The following is a 14,403-nucleotide window of genomic DNA, read 5'->3' as shown; positions in this document are numbered from 1 at the left end:
ACAGCATATGTTCGCTAAGCAACGGTGCAAGGGGACTCTCCGTTTCGTGCGAAGTGGGATCCGAGTGCACTGTGTTTAGACCTCTTTGGCCACTTGGGACGATGCCGACGATGGCGACCATTTTGTGCGCTTCACCCGTCGGAGAAGACACATTTGCTCCTCCTTCAAAATGGGATGTCAATGGGTAGGTGAACGTCGTGGATGTCAATGCGTAGGTGCACTTCGTGGATGCCACTGGGCGGGCCCGCCTCTCTCCCCCTGCCAAGCGAGCCATTCACATCTTTAGCAGGGTGCACGAGTCCGTCATTTTTAACTGGTCCTTCAGGCTGCTAATTTGCTTCTCCTTTTGGCTAATGATGGTTGATGAGAGCTCGAAGAATTCCTGCACGGGGGGGAAAGTTACGGAGAAAGTGGCGGAGAAAGCGGTGGAGAGAGTGGTTGTGCAGATGGCTACGCACGTGGCTTCACACATGGCTGCTGTCGGCAGAGCGCCAGCCACGAGGCCACCTAGACGAAATTACCTGGAGCTCCTCCTTCTCCTGCAGCAGCACTTTGTTCGTGTAAAATAGGAAGAGGAAGTTTTTTGTCTTTTCGTCCCTTATCTGGAGGGGTAGCTCCTTTAGCAACTCGTTCGTCTGCAGGATGTTCCGCTGCAGCTCCTCGTCCATTTTGCTTTTCTGTGGTGCGGCGAAATGGTTTGGAGAGAAGCCATGTTCGTAGCGCACTGGGACGCCTGACACAGGGACGCCTAACAGACGGATGCGTACCACACGAATGCCTATCAGACGCACTTCTGCCGCCCATCGAGCGCACCATTTAGACCATCTCCATCACCGGCGCCACCAGCGCCCCCCCCTGCTGGGCCCAAGAAATTACCTTCTGGTACAGCCCGCGGACGTCGGCCTCGGAAAAGGTATCCGCCCCAACTTCCTTGTTCGTGATGAGTCTCCTCTCGACACTTAGGATGACTGACTTTATCTTTTTCCTCTCATCCAACACCTTCGTGGGGGTGGAGAAGAGCAAAAGGAAGTAAGGCAAGCAGTGAAGTTGGGGGCAGACTCCAGGGAGGAACAGCGCGGAACAGCGCGGAACAGAGAGAAACACTGAGCCACTTCATACGAGCCCCCCATTACTTTGGTTAGTTCCTTTTTCCATTTATCGAAGACGTCATCGTTTTCTTTATCCTCCGTGCTTTCCTGGGAGGGGGAGTAAAGTGTGCCGTGGCGTCTGGTGTCGAGGTGATCGCAACGTGGGAAAGCGTCTGCTAGTCAGCGAATCGTCGGCGAATCGTCTGCGGGTGATCCGCCGATGGTCGGTGGAGATTGCCTCCAATTAGACGCATCTCCGGCCACGCCGCTACACCACTCGAGCTAAACCTTTAGTTGCTCGTATTTCTTTCGCAGGTCATCGAGCTTCTTCTTGATCTGGACGTGATTCGCGTCGTTGCTGTGCATCATGGCCTTGAACCCGTCGATCTGGCGTTTGTATTCCTCATTTAGAAGCCGCAGGTTGTGCGAGACCTGCATGTATTCCTGCAGCTTCTCGTGAAACTTCTTATTGTCGACGAATAGCTTCTCGTTGACGGCTCTCAAGTCACTGAGCTCTTGTTGATGTTTGGCGGTCTCTTCATCGTGCTGCTGTCCGGCGGCCGTGTCGGTAGCAGCGTCCCCCAGGTCTGCCTCGTCCGCCGCGTCACCCAGGTCTGCCTCGTCCGCCGCGTCACCCAGGTCTGCCTCGTCCGCCGCTTCACCCACATCTGCCGCTTCCCCCATCCGCAGGCGCTGGTTCTCGCGCTTCAACGCAGAGATTATGTTAAGGAGCTCTTCCCTAGAGCAGTTGCGCTCGTATTCTTTCAGCTGATCGTAGTAGTCAAAGTTCGTCGAGGTGGAACTCATGTAGTCGTTTATCTTTCCCTTCTCCTGTAATTGTTCCTTTAAAAATTCAATTTCGCCCTTCAGCTTCTCGATGACGTCTATGTACATGGTCAGGTGCTGCTTCACCACTACCACGTTGGACGTGACGACATTTTTTATGTTCTTCGCCCGATTGGCATACTTAAGAGTATTATGTGTGTCTTCGTAGGAAAGATGGGAGGGACTCACATTGGCGATCATCACCGTTTTGCAATTCCCTCCCAGAGAATCCTTTAGTAACCTAGTGAGCTTACTATCCCTAAAGGGTATAAAATTCGATTTGCTCGTTCCTTTGCTTCTTGACACTAGAGCATTGATGACATTTCCTAAGGCTAGAAGTGATCTGTTGATATTAGCTCCTTCTAAGAGCCTCATTCCTTTGTTGTTTGTTTGGCTTGCTCTTTCACTTCCTGCTAAATCGATAACACATAACTTTCCTCTCTTGGTTTGTTGGTAAATTCCTTGTCCCTTTTCTGTTTCTTCTACGATTACTTGTAGGACTCCATGGCTTCTAGAGCTTGTTTTGTTTGCATCTGTGGGTTCTTGGGTTCTATTCTTATTTCCCGTATGTATTAGCTCCATAATTTCCTCCACCGATGTAGTACAGACCTCGAAGATATTAGACACGGTAACTCCTTTAATGGGATCTTCTCTTACATCTAGGTACTCATCAGACGGGTTCAGGAGATCACAAATATTTTCATTATAAATCTCAATAAAGGAACACTTCACTTTGTATTCATTCATTACTTCCATCTGCTTGATTCTGTCAAATAAGTCTCTCAAAATCATGTTCATGATTCCGGGCTCATTTTTATGTCCTATAATTGTATGTGTTTTTCCTGCACCTGTAGCTCCATAAGCGAAGACTGTGGAGTTGTAGCCTCCTATCACAGCATCTATTAGACACTTAACGCTGTTCTTGTATACATCCTCCTGAGAACTAGTCTCATCGAAGACGTAATCGAAGACATACTTTTTTTCTCGACTTCGATTTTGTCTCAATACATTATCTGAGTTATCTGAAGGATCTAGAAGCACTATCATTTTGTTGTCCAGAATTTTTATTACATTTTTTGCGCCTTCGTTTTTTTCGCTAGCACTCATTGGTCTGCATCTGATGACCACGTTCATGTTGTATGTTATGTCCTTTTCTGTAGAGCCACCTTTCTCATTTTTATTGGTCTGTCTTGCGCAGGTGGGAAGGGATTGGTGTGTTGGGGAGCCACCGTTCGGGTGAGGTACGTTGGAAGCCGTCCCTTGATTTGCAGATATCACAGAGGAAGTGTTGCTAGTAATAACAGCGGATGTGGGAGATCCGCTGTTTTTTCCCTCTGGTTTGACCCCACCAGCACTTCCACAACCCTCACTGTTCCGCTTCAGCATCTTGGGCGTCTTTGTCGCTTCGTTTGGCGCTTTACTTTTAATCTTTGCATTTTTTGGTGCACTCACTATCGTTTTGTTTGATGTTCCTCTCGCCACGTTTCGGGGCGACTTCATTTTGGGCATCGTGTTCGGGCCTTTGCCACACTCCACTTTAGCGGCCTCCACTTTGGCGATCTCCAATTTGCCGCTTTCCAATTTGCCGCTTTCCAATTTGGCTCCTTCCCCTCGGGGTGGTTGCTTCCCACTCACAGTCTCCTCCTCCTTGGCGGACGCATTACTCTGCATGCTATGCATATTTTGCACATTTTGCACACTTTGCATACCGTGCAGGTTGCTGGCTTTTCCGAGGTTGAGTTTGGTTAGCTTTGCTCTGGGGGAGGGGGCACCTAGGGGGATCACTCCCGGGGAAGCCACACTTAGGGGGATCGCTTTGAGGGAACTACCACTTAGCGGGGCCGCCTTCGGGGATCTACCACTTAGCGGAACTGCCTTCGGGGGAGTACCACTTAGCGAAGCCGCGTTCGGGGGAGTACCACTTAGGGGGATCGCCCCCCTTTTCATTGGAGCCAACTGGGACGAGGCGGCGACGTCCAAGTTTATATGTCTCGAGTGAACATCTGTGTAGTCCATGGTGGGAAAGCACTCGATGGAGGAATCCCATTTGGAGGAGTCCCATTTGGCGGAGTTCCATTTGTCCATGTCGAGCGTCGCGTACGACAGGTTCGGGGTGGAGGGGGAGCTGGTGCCTCCGGCGTAGGCTCCGTCTGTCTCGAACGGGACCGTGTCCATGAGCGGAGAACCCATGGCGGCGGTGCCAACCACAGTAGAACCCATTGCAGCGCTGCTAACCGCAGTAGGACCCATGCTGGCCCTGCTCAGATGCATCAAATTATTCTCAATGTCGCAGAAGCTCCTCTTCATTTGTTCCCACTGATTCGACGAAATGGCATTGGAGTCTTTCTTTGTTAAGTGTAGAGGACTAATCTCACTCATGGAGTACTTCTTCCCTTGTATGTCCCCCTCACCTTGTTTTTTCTCCTCCTCTTCCATCTCGTTGAGTGTGTGTTGTCCCATCTCATCAGCGCAGCTAGTTTGGTCCTTCCAATCGTTAGAAGCACTCGTGTACATGTTGGCGGCGCCGTCTGTTTCTTTCGCCGCTCCTGAGTCATGCGTGTTTTTCTGTTGTCCCTCCTTCGGTGTAGTTCCACTAAGGGGAACCTCTTCATAGAACCCACTGAGAGATTCTAAATTTTTAGTAGATGCAAGCTCTGAATACATTTTGGACAGATTCTGTTGGAAGAGCGTATCACTGGTAGATGATATTGACTGCATGGAGTGGTTAAACTGTCTTATGTTTCGCATCAGTTCGTTGACTGCGTTCATTTTTGCGTCGTTCGCTGAGCATTCCGTTTTTTTCTGATTAGCGGCGTCCTTAGTGATGTCCTCCTCGCTCTTGATCGCGCTTCCCTTCTCGCTCCCCCTCGCGCCCCCCTTCGCGGCGTGGTTCCCCTCGGCCATATAAACCGGGGACAGCATCCTCTCGTCGTAGGACTGGGGGGAGCCCTCCCCCTCGGGGCCATTTGGGAAAGACTCTCCACTGATTGCTCCTACGCTTCTGATGCATATTTTGACGACACCACTGTTTTTTTGTTTCCCGTGGGGAGATGGGTCACGGGTGGGCTCGGAGCAGCTGTCAACGTGGGGAGCGACTAGGTTGTGTGACCCTGAGGAGTTGTGCTGCGTGTTATGGCTGTGCTGTGTGGTAGGACTATGCTGCGTGTTATGGCTATGCTGCGTGTTAGGACTGCACGCGATAGGGTCGGCACCCCTTTCAGCTGGCCCCCCGTAAGACTCCCTTGCGGACGCATCCGATGAGGAAAAGAACCCACCCGTCAGTTCCTCCTTCTCGTTCTCATTTTCCGTCGTTCGGTTAGATATGCACACGTCATCCTGTGCCTCCTTTGACGAGGAAGCAAAGGAGACATTTTTCGTTGTGTTACTCGTTTCACCGATTTCTGCCTGAACCCATTCGTACTCATCCATAGAATCGGATCTCTTCCCAGGTTCATTATTATTCATTTTTATTCGTTGTTATTCGTTCTAATTCGTTCTTATTCATTTTTATTCTTTTTTTTTTCTCGTCTTGAGCTTAAAATGGGGTCATGCTTGGGGGTAACAGAATCGACATATGATTGGAGACTCCAGACAAGGAGTGGAAGGACTCTCGGAGAAGAAAATGCTGCCACGTGGGAATTTATCGTGCCGTCTGGATCTGATTTCCCGGGTGTGTATGTGTGGAGCTTACGCTTAGGAGTAATTCACTACTTCGTTTCGGCGTACTGAAAGGTACACTTCCCCTGCGAAGGTACTCTGCACAAGTGGGAAGTCCTGCTAACCATTTCGATTTAACGCAGGTCAATCTGCCTGTGCTAGCCCTAAGGAAAGAAAGAGGGAAGAACAGGCGCAGGAGGTCTCTTTTTCTGGAAGGCAATTCTTTGTGTATCTTCTTCTCTGTTAAGCGATGCGGCTCCTTCCGAGTAGCATGTGGGTTCCACCACAAGGTATATTGCTCCCTTCGCGAGTGTTTAAGGCGCAAAAAAGAAAAAAAAAAAAAAAAAAAAAAACACGCGTCTAATTGTAAGAAAGCATGAACAGGGGTAAACCCGTATGGAGGCGCAGTGCCGACTCCTCTTCTTTTCTTCTCCAACTATTTTAAAGTTAATTTTTTCCGCTGAAGAAGTAGCCTTCTAGGGTTAGAGACGCATTTCATTTGGCCAGAATCCCACGTGGAGAATTCAAAGGCGGGGCTGCCACTACCTCTCCTGCTGCGTTGGGGGGGAGGGAGACGCCTTGTCTAAAGATGGTCCTTAAACGTTCGTAGTTGGACGGGGGAGACTTTCAAATGGGGAAAAGAGGACGCGAATGAGAATCGCGCGGGCACGTAGAGATGCACATGAATGGGTGTGAATAACACACGGACAGGCGCGAAGATAACTTATCCTTCCATATGCTTACCCTTGCACATTTCGCGCATGAAGAGTTTCCCAAGGTGGGAGAGAGTGTCATTGGTGCGTGCAGAGATTTGACGCGTTCCTTTTCTCTTCTCCTTCGTCTTTCCTTCCTCTCTTTCTTACTCTTTTTTGCTCCTTTTTCCTCTTTTTTTTTTTTTTTTAATGGAGAAAATGTGAACACACGTGGTGTGCACTTCTTGTGCGTAGTGTGGTTTTTGCGAACAGGAGAAAAAAAAAGAGCAAAAAAGAGGAAAAAAAAAGAGGAAAAAAAAGAGGAAAAAAAAAAAAATTACGCCTTCACCATTTAACCAGAATGGTTCATACGTCTCCCCTTTGAGACGAAGTGGAGAATCCTATGCTGCCTCCCCTGTGGAAGATAAGAAAATCCTGCTCTGTGCATTTAAAGAGGTGTGCCCTACTTTCTGGTCGGCGAGGGGGATCCTCCTCACCGAAGTGACGAACAAAGCAACAGTGAGGAGGTGACACAGATGGGCGGCACGCCACGAGCACTCATCATACCCATGAGTGATAACCGAAAGGGAGAGTTCATAAGAGACCTGTGGGGAAGAGAGCAAAATAAAATTCCTTTGGCTGGAATCTAATTCAGAATGATGGGATTCCTACCCTTGGGTTTGAATGAGACAGCGGAAGGGGTCGTTAAAAAGGAGGATCCAAATGCCTTTCCACCACAGAGCAGAGCATCACGCAAACCGCCACTCCTGTGGGGGCCGTCGTGGTGGTCCCCTTCTCCGCGTGCCTCCCACCGCTTCCTTCTAATCGAACCTACACGAACACATTTGAACTTCTTGCACTGTCTTAAATGTCCCCGTGCGAATTGGATACTTCGCTAAGTTGACAAAAAAAAAATGAAGCGTTTTTTTTTTTTTTTAAATACAAGCCGGGAGAATGAAATGTATGTTGGGGAGAAAGGACCGTTTGGAGGACCTCCCGTTTGGTGGTTAGCAACGGTTATGCAGAGTTGTGGTGGCAAGGAAGAATATGCCTCCCTCCGCTTTAAGTTAAAAGAAGAAAAGGATTAGAGCGGGGGGGATTCTTCCCTTGTGCGGGGGTTCTTCCCTCGGGGGGACGTCTAACAATGGGGCGTAAATAAATGTAGCCTGCAAGAGGTGGGGCAGCGTTTTTTTTGCGTCCCGCTGTGTGGGAGCCTGTCCTCTTCGTCCGCTCATCTTCTCATCCGCTTGATTGTTCTCCTCTTTGGTTTGGCAGAACTATCTACTTCCGCTGCAGGGCATCCCTGTACTTTTCTAGCTCTTCAAATCTGAGGTCTTTTACACGTAGTACCTGACCAAAACTGAGAGGGGGGGGGAGAGTAAGTGAGTGAGGAGTGGCGGAGAACAGGGTGATGGTGAACGAAGCGTGTCAGGGAGCCGGGTGATAGTAAGTGACGCGTGGCAGAGAACCGGGGGGGAATACACCCCAGTGGTGGTAACATGGCTGAGCGAAGTGTCAAAGTGTTGCAAAGTGGTAATCAGTTCGAAACTCATCGTAAGGGGTCTTTAGATAGGAGACATGACAGGTGTAGCAATCGAACATTGCACACATTTTACGATGAATGGCTTTGCTGCACGACATGTGGTTGTCTCTGACACATAGAGGTGATATGCACACGAATGGGACATGTCTTCCACGTCGTTGCTCATTTGAGCGTTTTCTTTTTTTTTTCCTTTTTTTTCTTTTTTTTTCCTTTTTTTTTCTTCTTTTTTTCGCACCTCTGCAAGGGGCACTGGGGCTGCATGGTGAGGCCGTGAAAGTGCCTCCACATTTGGGGGCAGACGTCTTCCATTTTTTCGATGTGGTTGGCGGTTACTTTGTTCTGTCGCGTTGGGGGAAAAAAAGGAAGAAAGAAACATACACGCGCATATGCATATATATACACACACTCATACACATATATACAGACGTATATATTTGTCGGTACAGAGGTACATATTTGTAGGTACACCTTCTTTGCTGCCACTCATCAGGCGCCGCCGTGGACGCCCTGAAGAGGACAGGAGAATCACCTTGCAGAGGTAGCAAACTTTGCTGTTCTTGTATTTGACGATGTACTGATGCATGAAAAGATCAAATGTGTTGCAGCTCTTTCCCATTTTGGCAGTTTTCTTTCCCTCCAGGTTGGCTCATCGGGCATGCTGCGCGGGGGGGTTGGCAGAGAGTCCGATTTGGCAGAGCATCCGATTTGGCAGAGCAGCCCTTTTGGCAGAGCATCCGGTTTGGCAGCCACGTCGCCGTGCCTCCTAGGTAATCTCACCAAAGGGGGAAAATGTATCCCCGAAATCGTTAACTGGAGCGAGTGACACGCCAAGGGGAGTGCCAATTAAACGCAGGAAAATTTCCCTCATTGTTGAGAACACACGGTGGCGGGAGCAACCCACGGTAATTAACACGCACAGGGGGGGATTTTCCTCCGTTTTATTTTATTTTTTTTTATTTTTGCGCTCCTGGGTGGCTGATCCCGTCGTGACAATGTCCCGTGTGCGATAAGTGGAAGGTAACTTTTTTCATTCCTTCGCGAAGAAAGTAACGACATACCGCTTAGGGACGGAAGGGTGGAGAGGAAGGACTCCAAAAAAGTCAAATTACGCCATGCCAGTTGGAGGGGGGTCTGTTCGAATTGGGTTCCCTTTTAGGTCCCCTGTGGGGGACCTCCTTAAGGGGTACAATGAGGAAATGGGCAAACAGGGCGGCAGGCGCAGGAAGGGGACAGCAGTAGTAACAAGGGGTTAAAAGGGGACATGAGTGGTAAAAAGGGGACAGGGGTAGTAAAGAGGGGACAGGGATGGTAAAAAGCGGTTAATCGCTACTAACCACCCCAGCCTAGCTCCCGTGCAAGACGCAAAAGTGCAGGGGCTGCAGAACCGCATTGCAGCGCTCCTCGATGTTCTTGTAGTACCCCTTGGTCTTTATGTACTTGCCGGTGAAGTAAATCTTCCTGTCCTTGTTGATGGTCCGGTCCATGTAGCTCCTTTCTTCTGTGACGAGGTCGGCGATGGTGAGAGCAGCATCGCCTGTGTTCTGTAAGATCTTGGTCTTGAGAATGTTCTGCTCATTTTTGAGGTTCGCCCCGGGTGAAACGGTCAAACCGGTCAAACCGGTCGAAGCCGCTGAAGCCGCTGTTACGTCTGCCCTTCCGGAGGTAGAACCCTGGCCATCTTCAGCTAGCTCATTTGGGAAATAAATAGACAAAGCCTTCTGGTACCCCTTCTCGTGTGCAATTAAGATCATCTCCGTTAGAGACTTCTCAAAGTTGTGCGTGTAGTTCACTTGGAAGTTTGCTCTGTTTGCCTTGGAGAAGGAAGCCTTAATAATCTGCATCTGATTCGGTTGTTTCTTCTTGTCGTGATGGTAAACGGACTGATTGTTGATCCATTTCTTCAATTGATTTAACTTTTCGCAGACGGTGTTGGTGAGGAAACTCTCCAGGGTGTGGAAATGAAAGGTGTTAGTCTGGCAGGTGGCCGTCGGGGGGTTGTTCATCTGCTGATGAAACTGCCTGTATCCCGTTTCCTTCTTCTCCGCGTACAGAAGGAGGTCGTCCACATACGGGTCGGACACGTATACCTTGTCGGGCATGGACAGCTTGTCGGCCTCGCCCCAGCCCCCGCCATGATCGTTATCGCGGACATCGTTACCGCGCCGATCGTTACCGCGCCGATCGTTACCGCGCCAATCGTTCCCACCGCGATCCTTCCCACCGCCAGTGTTACCGACATCGTTACTGCCCCACGCTCCCCCCCGAAGGGGCTGATTCCCCCTGGGCGCGCCAAAGTGAAAGGGGCCCACCGAGGAGGAAGACACAGACACATGGGTGAATGAAATGTTAAAAAGTGTCATCAGGTGAAGCAGCTTCAAACAAAACAATTTTAACTTATTGACGTTGTTGAAGTGGTAGGGGACGAGGAGGTACTTTGGGGCATCCAAATCGCTGAAGTAGTTAGATGTTCCCCACAGGTGCACGTTTCTATAAAAAAACTCATTCATATAGAAGAAGGAAAAAATATAATTCAGAGTCTCAAAGAAGAAATGTCTAGAATATATATACTTGTACGTGATGGCCCCGAAGCTATCATTTAGGAAGTTTTCCTTGATCTGCTTCACGCTCAGTTGTCTCGATAGGCTAAAGTGCGTGTGACTGTTATGCATGAGAATGTAGTGGACGTGTGAATTGATGTTGAGGTGAATGATAAGGATGAAGAGATAGACAGCGTAAAATAAGGTCTTCTGGAGGGAGTAACTCAGAATTTGCTTCTGCCTATATTCCAAGGTATCACAGAAAGAGAGGAAATCCAGACAATAACTCAGCTTACAAAAATCGAAGTCGTTGAAAGGGATATTCAGCAAATTGTCATAGACGTAGTAATATGATTGGAGGTAGTTATATTCGTTAGACAAGTTAAGATGGAAGAATTGGTGACACTCCTGTAACAAATGTTTTATTATTTTTTTGTTTTTATTCTTCACATAAATCATGTTTAGCATCTCCATGTAGTTGTTATTTGCGTCTTTGTAGAAGAGGTACGCGTTTAGTAGGTCCATGCTGATGAGTACCTTGCCCGTCTGCTTGTGTGCCCGGGGAGGGCCGTTCGCGGGGGGACCCACAGAAGATGATCCTCCACTGGCATGGCCAATAGCACCGCCACTCACGCCTCTCAAACCGCCGCTCCCCCCCCCGATGCTAAGAAAACAGATCGTGTTTAGAATAGCCCGAATGTCCCCCTTGCAGATCTCTACCAACTTGCTGACCGTCTCGTTTCCCATGCTGATGCCCTCCCGGTCGCAGATAAAATTGATTCGCCCCTTCAACATTTCGTAGTTCACACTGTCTACTACGACGACTTTACTTATCTTTCGGAGTTCCTTCAGACTCTTGTGATATATATCATTGCATATGCAAATGATTGGTCTCCTGATGATGCTCCTATTTCTCTTGTCCTTCTTCATCAGGAACTTCAAAATCGCTTCTATATTTTGCTGCGTGTTGGTCAAACCGTCAATCTCATCGATGATGCATATGTTTGGCTTAGACCCTATGGAGTTATTACACACGATCGATTCGACTAGTGGGATTAACGTTTCCTTATTCCTGTCATCACTTCCATTGATCTCAATGACATTGAATTTAAAGTGATTCGCGATAACGTATGCTAGAGTGGTTTTCCCCTTTCCTGCTGGCCCACCTAGAAGTAAGATTCGTTGAAATTCACTGTTTTTTTTGGCCTCCTCTTCCTCTTTTTTATCATTTCCCTGTGTGAAGGTCATGTTTGTTGGCCCCTTCTTTCCTATTCGCTCGCTCCACTGCTTCATCCACAGGAGGACTTCCCTGTTGATGGCCTCATCTGTGAGAAGCTCCGAGAAATATTTTGCCCTGTATTTCTCTACAAAATTGACGGACTTTTCCGTCTTCACGTTCTTCCCCGGTTTGGGATTTTCCTTCTTTTCCGTTTTGCCCTCATCTTGGAAGACTTTCCCCCACTCAGTTGGTTCATTATTTTCTGTCCTCTCCTTCCGATGCTGGTCCTCCTCTTTAATTTCCTGTAAAACCTTCTCCAGCGTTTTTCTGAACGCCTCGCTGTCTCGTCTCAGGAAGGAGCTCTTCGTTGGGCTTACACCGCTCCCATCGCTTACGCCGCTTTCCTGCTGTTTCCCCTCAGAAGCCAACTTCTTCACATACACAGGGGGGTAAATATCATTGCAGTCGTAAATTTTGAGAAACTCATCGATGTCTTCATTGCTACTAGCCAATTTGGCACCTTCACTCCTAGATCTAGATTCCACTTGTTCGGGCTTAAAAAATATATCGTCACTGGTTAGATTGTTTTTATAGACATACTCTCTGAGGAAGTGGTAATCATTGAAAATGTAATGGTTGTGGAATTCTCGATTAAATGGCGATCCTGTGATTGAGTTTTGCAGAGTGGTGTGCTGAAGGTTTCCCTTGGGTGGTATAATTGTGTTCCTTTCCAGTTGCTCGTTTTTTTTTTTTTTTTTTTTTTTATTTAACAACAATTCGTACTCATCGTAAACGTCAAATTTTCTCTTGTTGTCCCACGCGCCTGGTCCCTTGGTGTCCTTTTCGATCTCTTCGATGAGGGCATTGTCCAGCCCGTCCAGCTCGTCGATGCCGCTGAGTCCGAAGTTCATGTGCACGGCGCGGGGGGGATGAGGTGATACCAATTTGGAGTGATGCCACCCTTCGCGTTGCGCTGCCTCTCCTATCGCCTTACCGGAAGGTGGTACCCCCCGTTGATCTTAAAATGGCCACTGAGGTGATCGCCAGGGGGGAAAAATAACTCAAGGAGAGAAGCCGCCTGTTTGTGGGCAACCGTTTGACCGACCCTTCCGAGTTGGTCCCCTCGTTGCTTCCTCAATTCGCCGCTTCTTCACTTCTTCACCTCTTCACATTGACACAAAGGCAAAAACAGAAGGCAAATGCCACAGGGGGTGAACGCGGCGATATTGTTCACCCCACGGATCATGTACCACTTGGGTACTTTTATTTCTCAAAAATATGCTCTCCAGCGGGGTGCCAGCTTCGGGTCAGCTTGGTCGCCCCCTTGCGGACATGAACGAGTGACGATGCAGGCGGGCTATACACCTTCGCTGTGCTCTCTCGTTTGTCTTTCGCCAGGGATGGGATTCAAATGGGAGGGAATCGCATGTATGTTAGGGGAGCGGCGGGGACGGGAAGATCAAAAAAAAAATGCCTCTCCTAAAGGGCTCTTCGAATGTTACTTGCTTTTTGCGATTCCGTCCTCGAATTTTTGGACCACCGGAGGGATGTTTCTCCCAGTCCGCCCTTGTTTGCATCACATAAATATGCCCTCATCATATTCGCTTCTTTTTTTTCTCTCTCTCGCGCGCATCCGCAAGTGTGCATGTGTGCACGCGCAGAAAAAATAAAGCGGCGTTTCACTTCCTCCCTCATTACGAATTACTAAACATGCGTGTCATTATGTTACACTCGCAAAAAGAAAGAAAAAAAAAAAAGAGAGTTGGTTCTTTTAGATGAACTTCCCATCTTGGGAGTATCCATCCCCTTGGTGTAAGGCACTATTCTGAGTGAAGGACAAAGGGATGTGGCGTTAGATAGGCGATTCCCTTCTGCACAAAGTTGTAGAGGATCCGTTTCGCACAAGGGGGGACACGCTCATTTGGGTTTCAAGCGGTGAAGAAGGAACAGCTGGAGGGTCATCCGGAATGTCAATTTAGATAGAACACCATTTACGTACGCACGTGTATGTACATCTATGTAAGAACTGATGGGGGAGAAAAAAAAAAAAAAAAAAAAAGGAAACTTCCCCGTGACGCATTTCCACAGTGATGTATTCCCGTAATGCCACTTCTTCAACCATGTGACACTTAGTTCATTGGCCTCCTGACGACTTGTCCATTTTAAGTAACTCGAAAGGGATTCTCCAGGTTAGTGGTAGGGTGAAGTGGATGTGGTGGAAAAGAAAGGTAACGATTTAATATCCTTAGATGATTACCCCAAACGTCAAGGTGGTACATATGGTTGCAAGTGACATGGGGACGCAAGGCAAACTCAACTGTGGGATGGGTCTCCTTGGGGAGGCAACTCCAAATAGCGCCATTCTGCGGAAAAAAAAAAAAAAAAAAAAAAACAGTTAAGAATGTATCGTGACTTTATCGTGGTTGATACTTTCCAACTGAACAGACTTAATTAGAACGTTTGGGAAAACGACAGGGGTGTCAGGACAAAACGTTGCACGGGTTTCTTTTTTTTTTTTTTTCCAATCGGACAGGCGTAGAGGATTTTTCTTTTTAATTTTTTGCCTTGCGTGTGATCCCCGCATTTTCCTTTTTCCTTCCTCCGCGAAGTTCCATTTCTGGACATTTTTTTCTACACACAAAGGGGGCTCAGTGTGCGACTGTTCTCGCTAGTCGGTCTCGCTGATCGGTCTCGCAGGTCGATCTTCCTCGCTGCTTAATCGCTGGCTACTCCTTGCATGTGCACACCCCACTACACAGGCGCAGCGCCCCCCTGGGGAAGGGCATGCAACTCGCACGGCCCTTGCGACCTAGCTTGGAAAAAAAAAATAAATAATAAAAGG

General features: G+C 48.4%; 3 protein-coding genes across 3 annotated transcripts; all 3 read right to left on the bottom strand.

Moving 5' to 3' along the window:
- Window positions 1–274: 274 nt before the first annotated feature.
- On the bottom strand, window positions 275–5,378 carry C922_04864 (kinesin family member 18/19; the record flags this gene model as incomplete). The annotated part of the gene is made up of 5 exons (XM_008820438.1): window positions 275–382; window positions 522–677; window positions 877–999; window positions 1,134–1,196; window positions 1,377–5,378. The coding sequence occupies 5 exons, from the start codon at window positions 5,376–5,378 to the stop codon at window positions 275–277; spliced, it is 4,452 nt and encodes a 1,483-aa protein (XP_008818660.1).
- A 2,165-nt stretch (window positions 5,379–7,543) lies between these two features.
- C922_04863 (hypothetical protein) lies at window positions 7,544–8,421 on the bottom strand (the record flags this gene model as incomplete). The annotated part of the gene is made up of 3 exons (XM_008820437.1): window positions 7,544–7,622; window positions 8,041–8,144; window positions 8,335–8,421. The coding sequence occupies 3 exons, from the start codon at window positions 8,419–8,421 to the stop codon at window positions 7,544–7,546; spliced, it is 270 nt and encodes an 89-aa protein (XP_008818659.1).
- A 727-nt stretch (window positions 8,422–9,148) lies between these two features.
- On the bottom strand, window positions 9,149–12,472 carry C922_04862 (hypothetical protein; the record flags this gene model as incomplete). Its single annotated transcript, XM_008820436.1, has 1 exon — window positions 9,149–12,472. The coding sequence occupies one exon, from the start codon at window positions 12,470–12,472 to the stop codon at window positions 9,149–9,151; it is 3,324 nt and encodes a 1,107-aa protein (XP_008818658.1).
- Window positions 12,473–14,403: the final 1,931 nt, after the last annotated feature.

This window comes from Plasmodium inui (assembly GCF_000524495.1).
Source record: "Plasmodium inui San Antonio 1 unplaced genomic scaffold supercont1.31, whole genome shotgun sequence".
NCBI classification, from domain to species: domain Eukaryota; phylum Apicomplexa; class Aconoidasida; order Haemosporida; family Plasmodiidae; genus Plasmodium; species Plasmodium inui.
The sequence above is the reverse complement of the archived record's forward strand: the minus strand, read 5'-3'. Positions and strand labels throughout refer to the sequence as shown.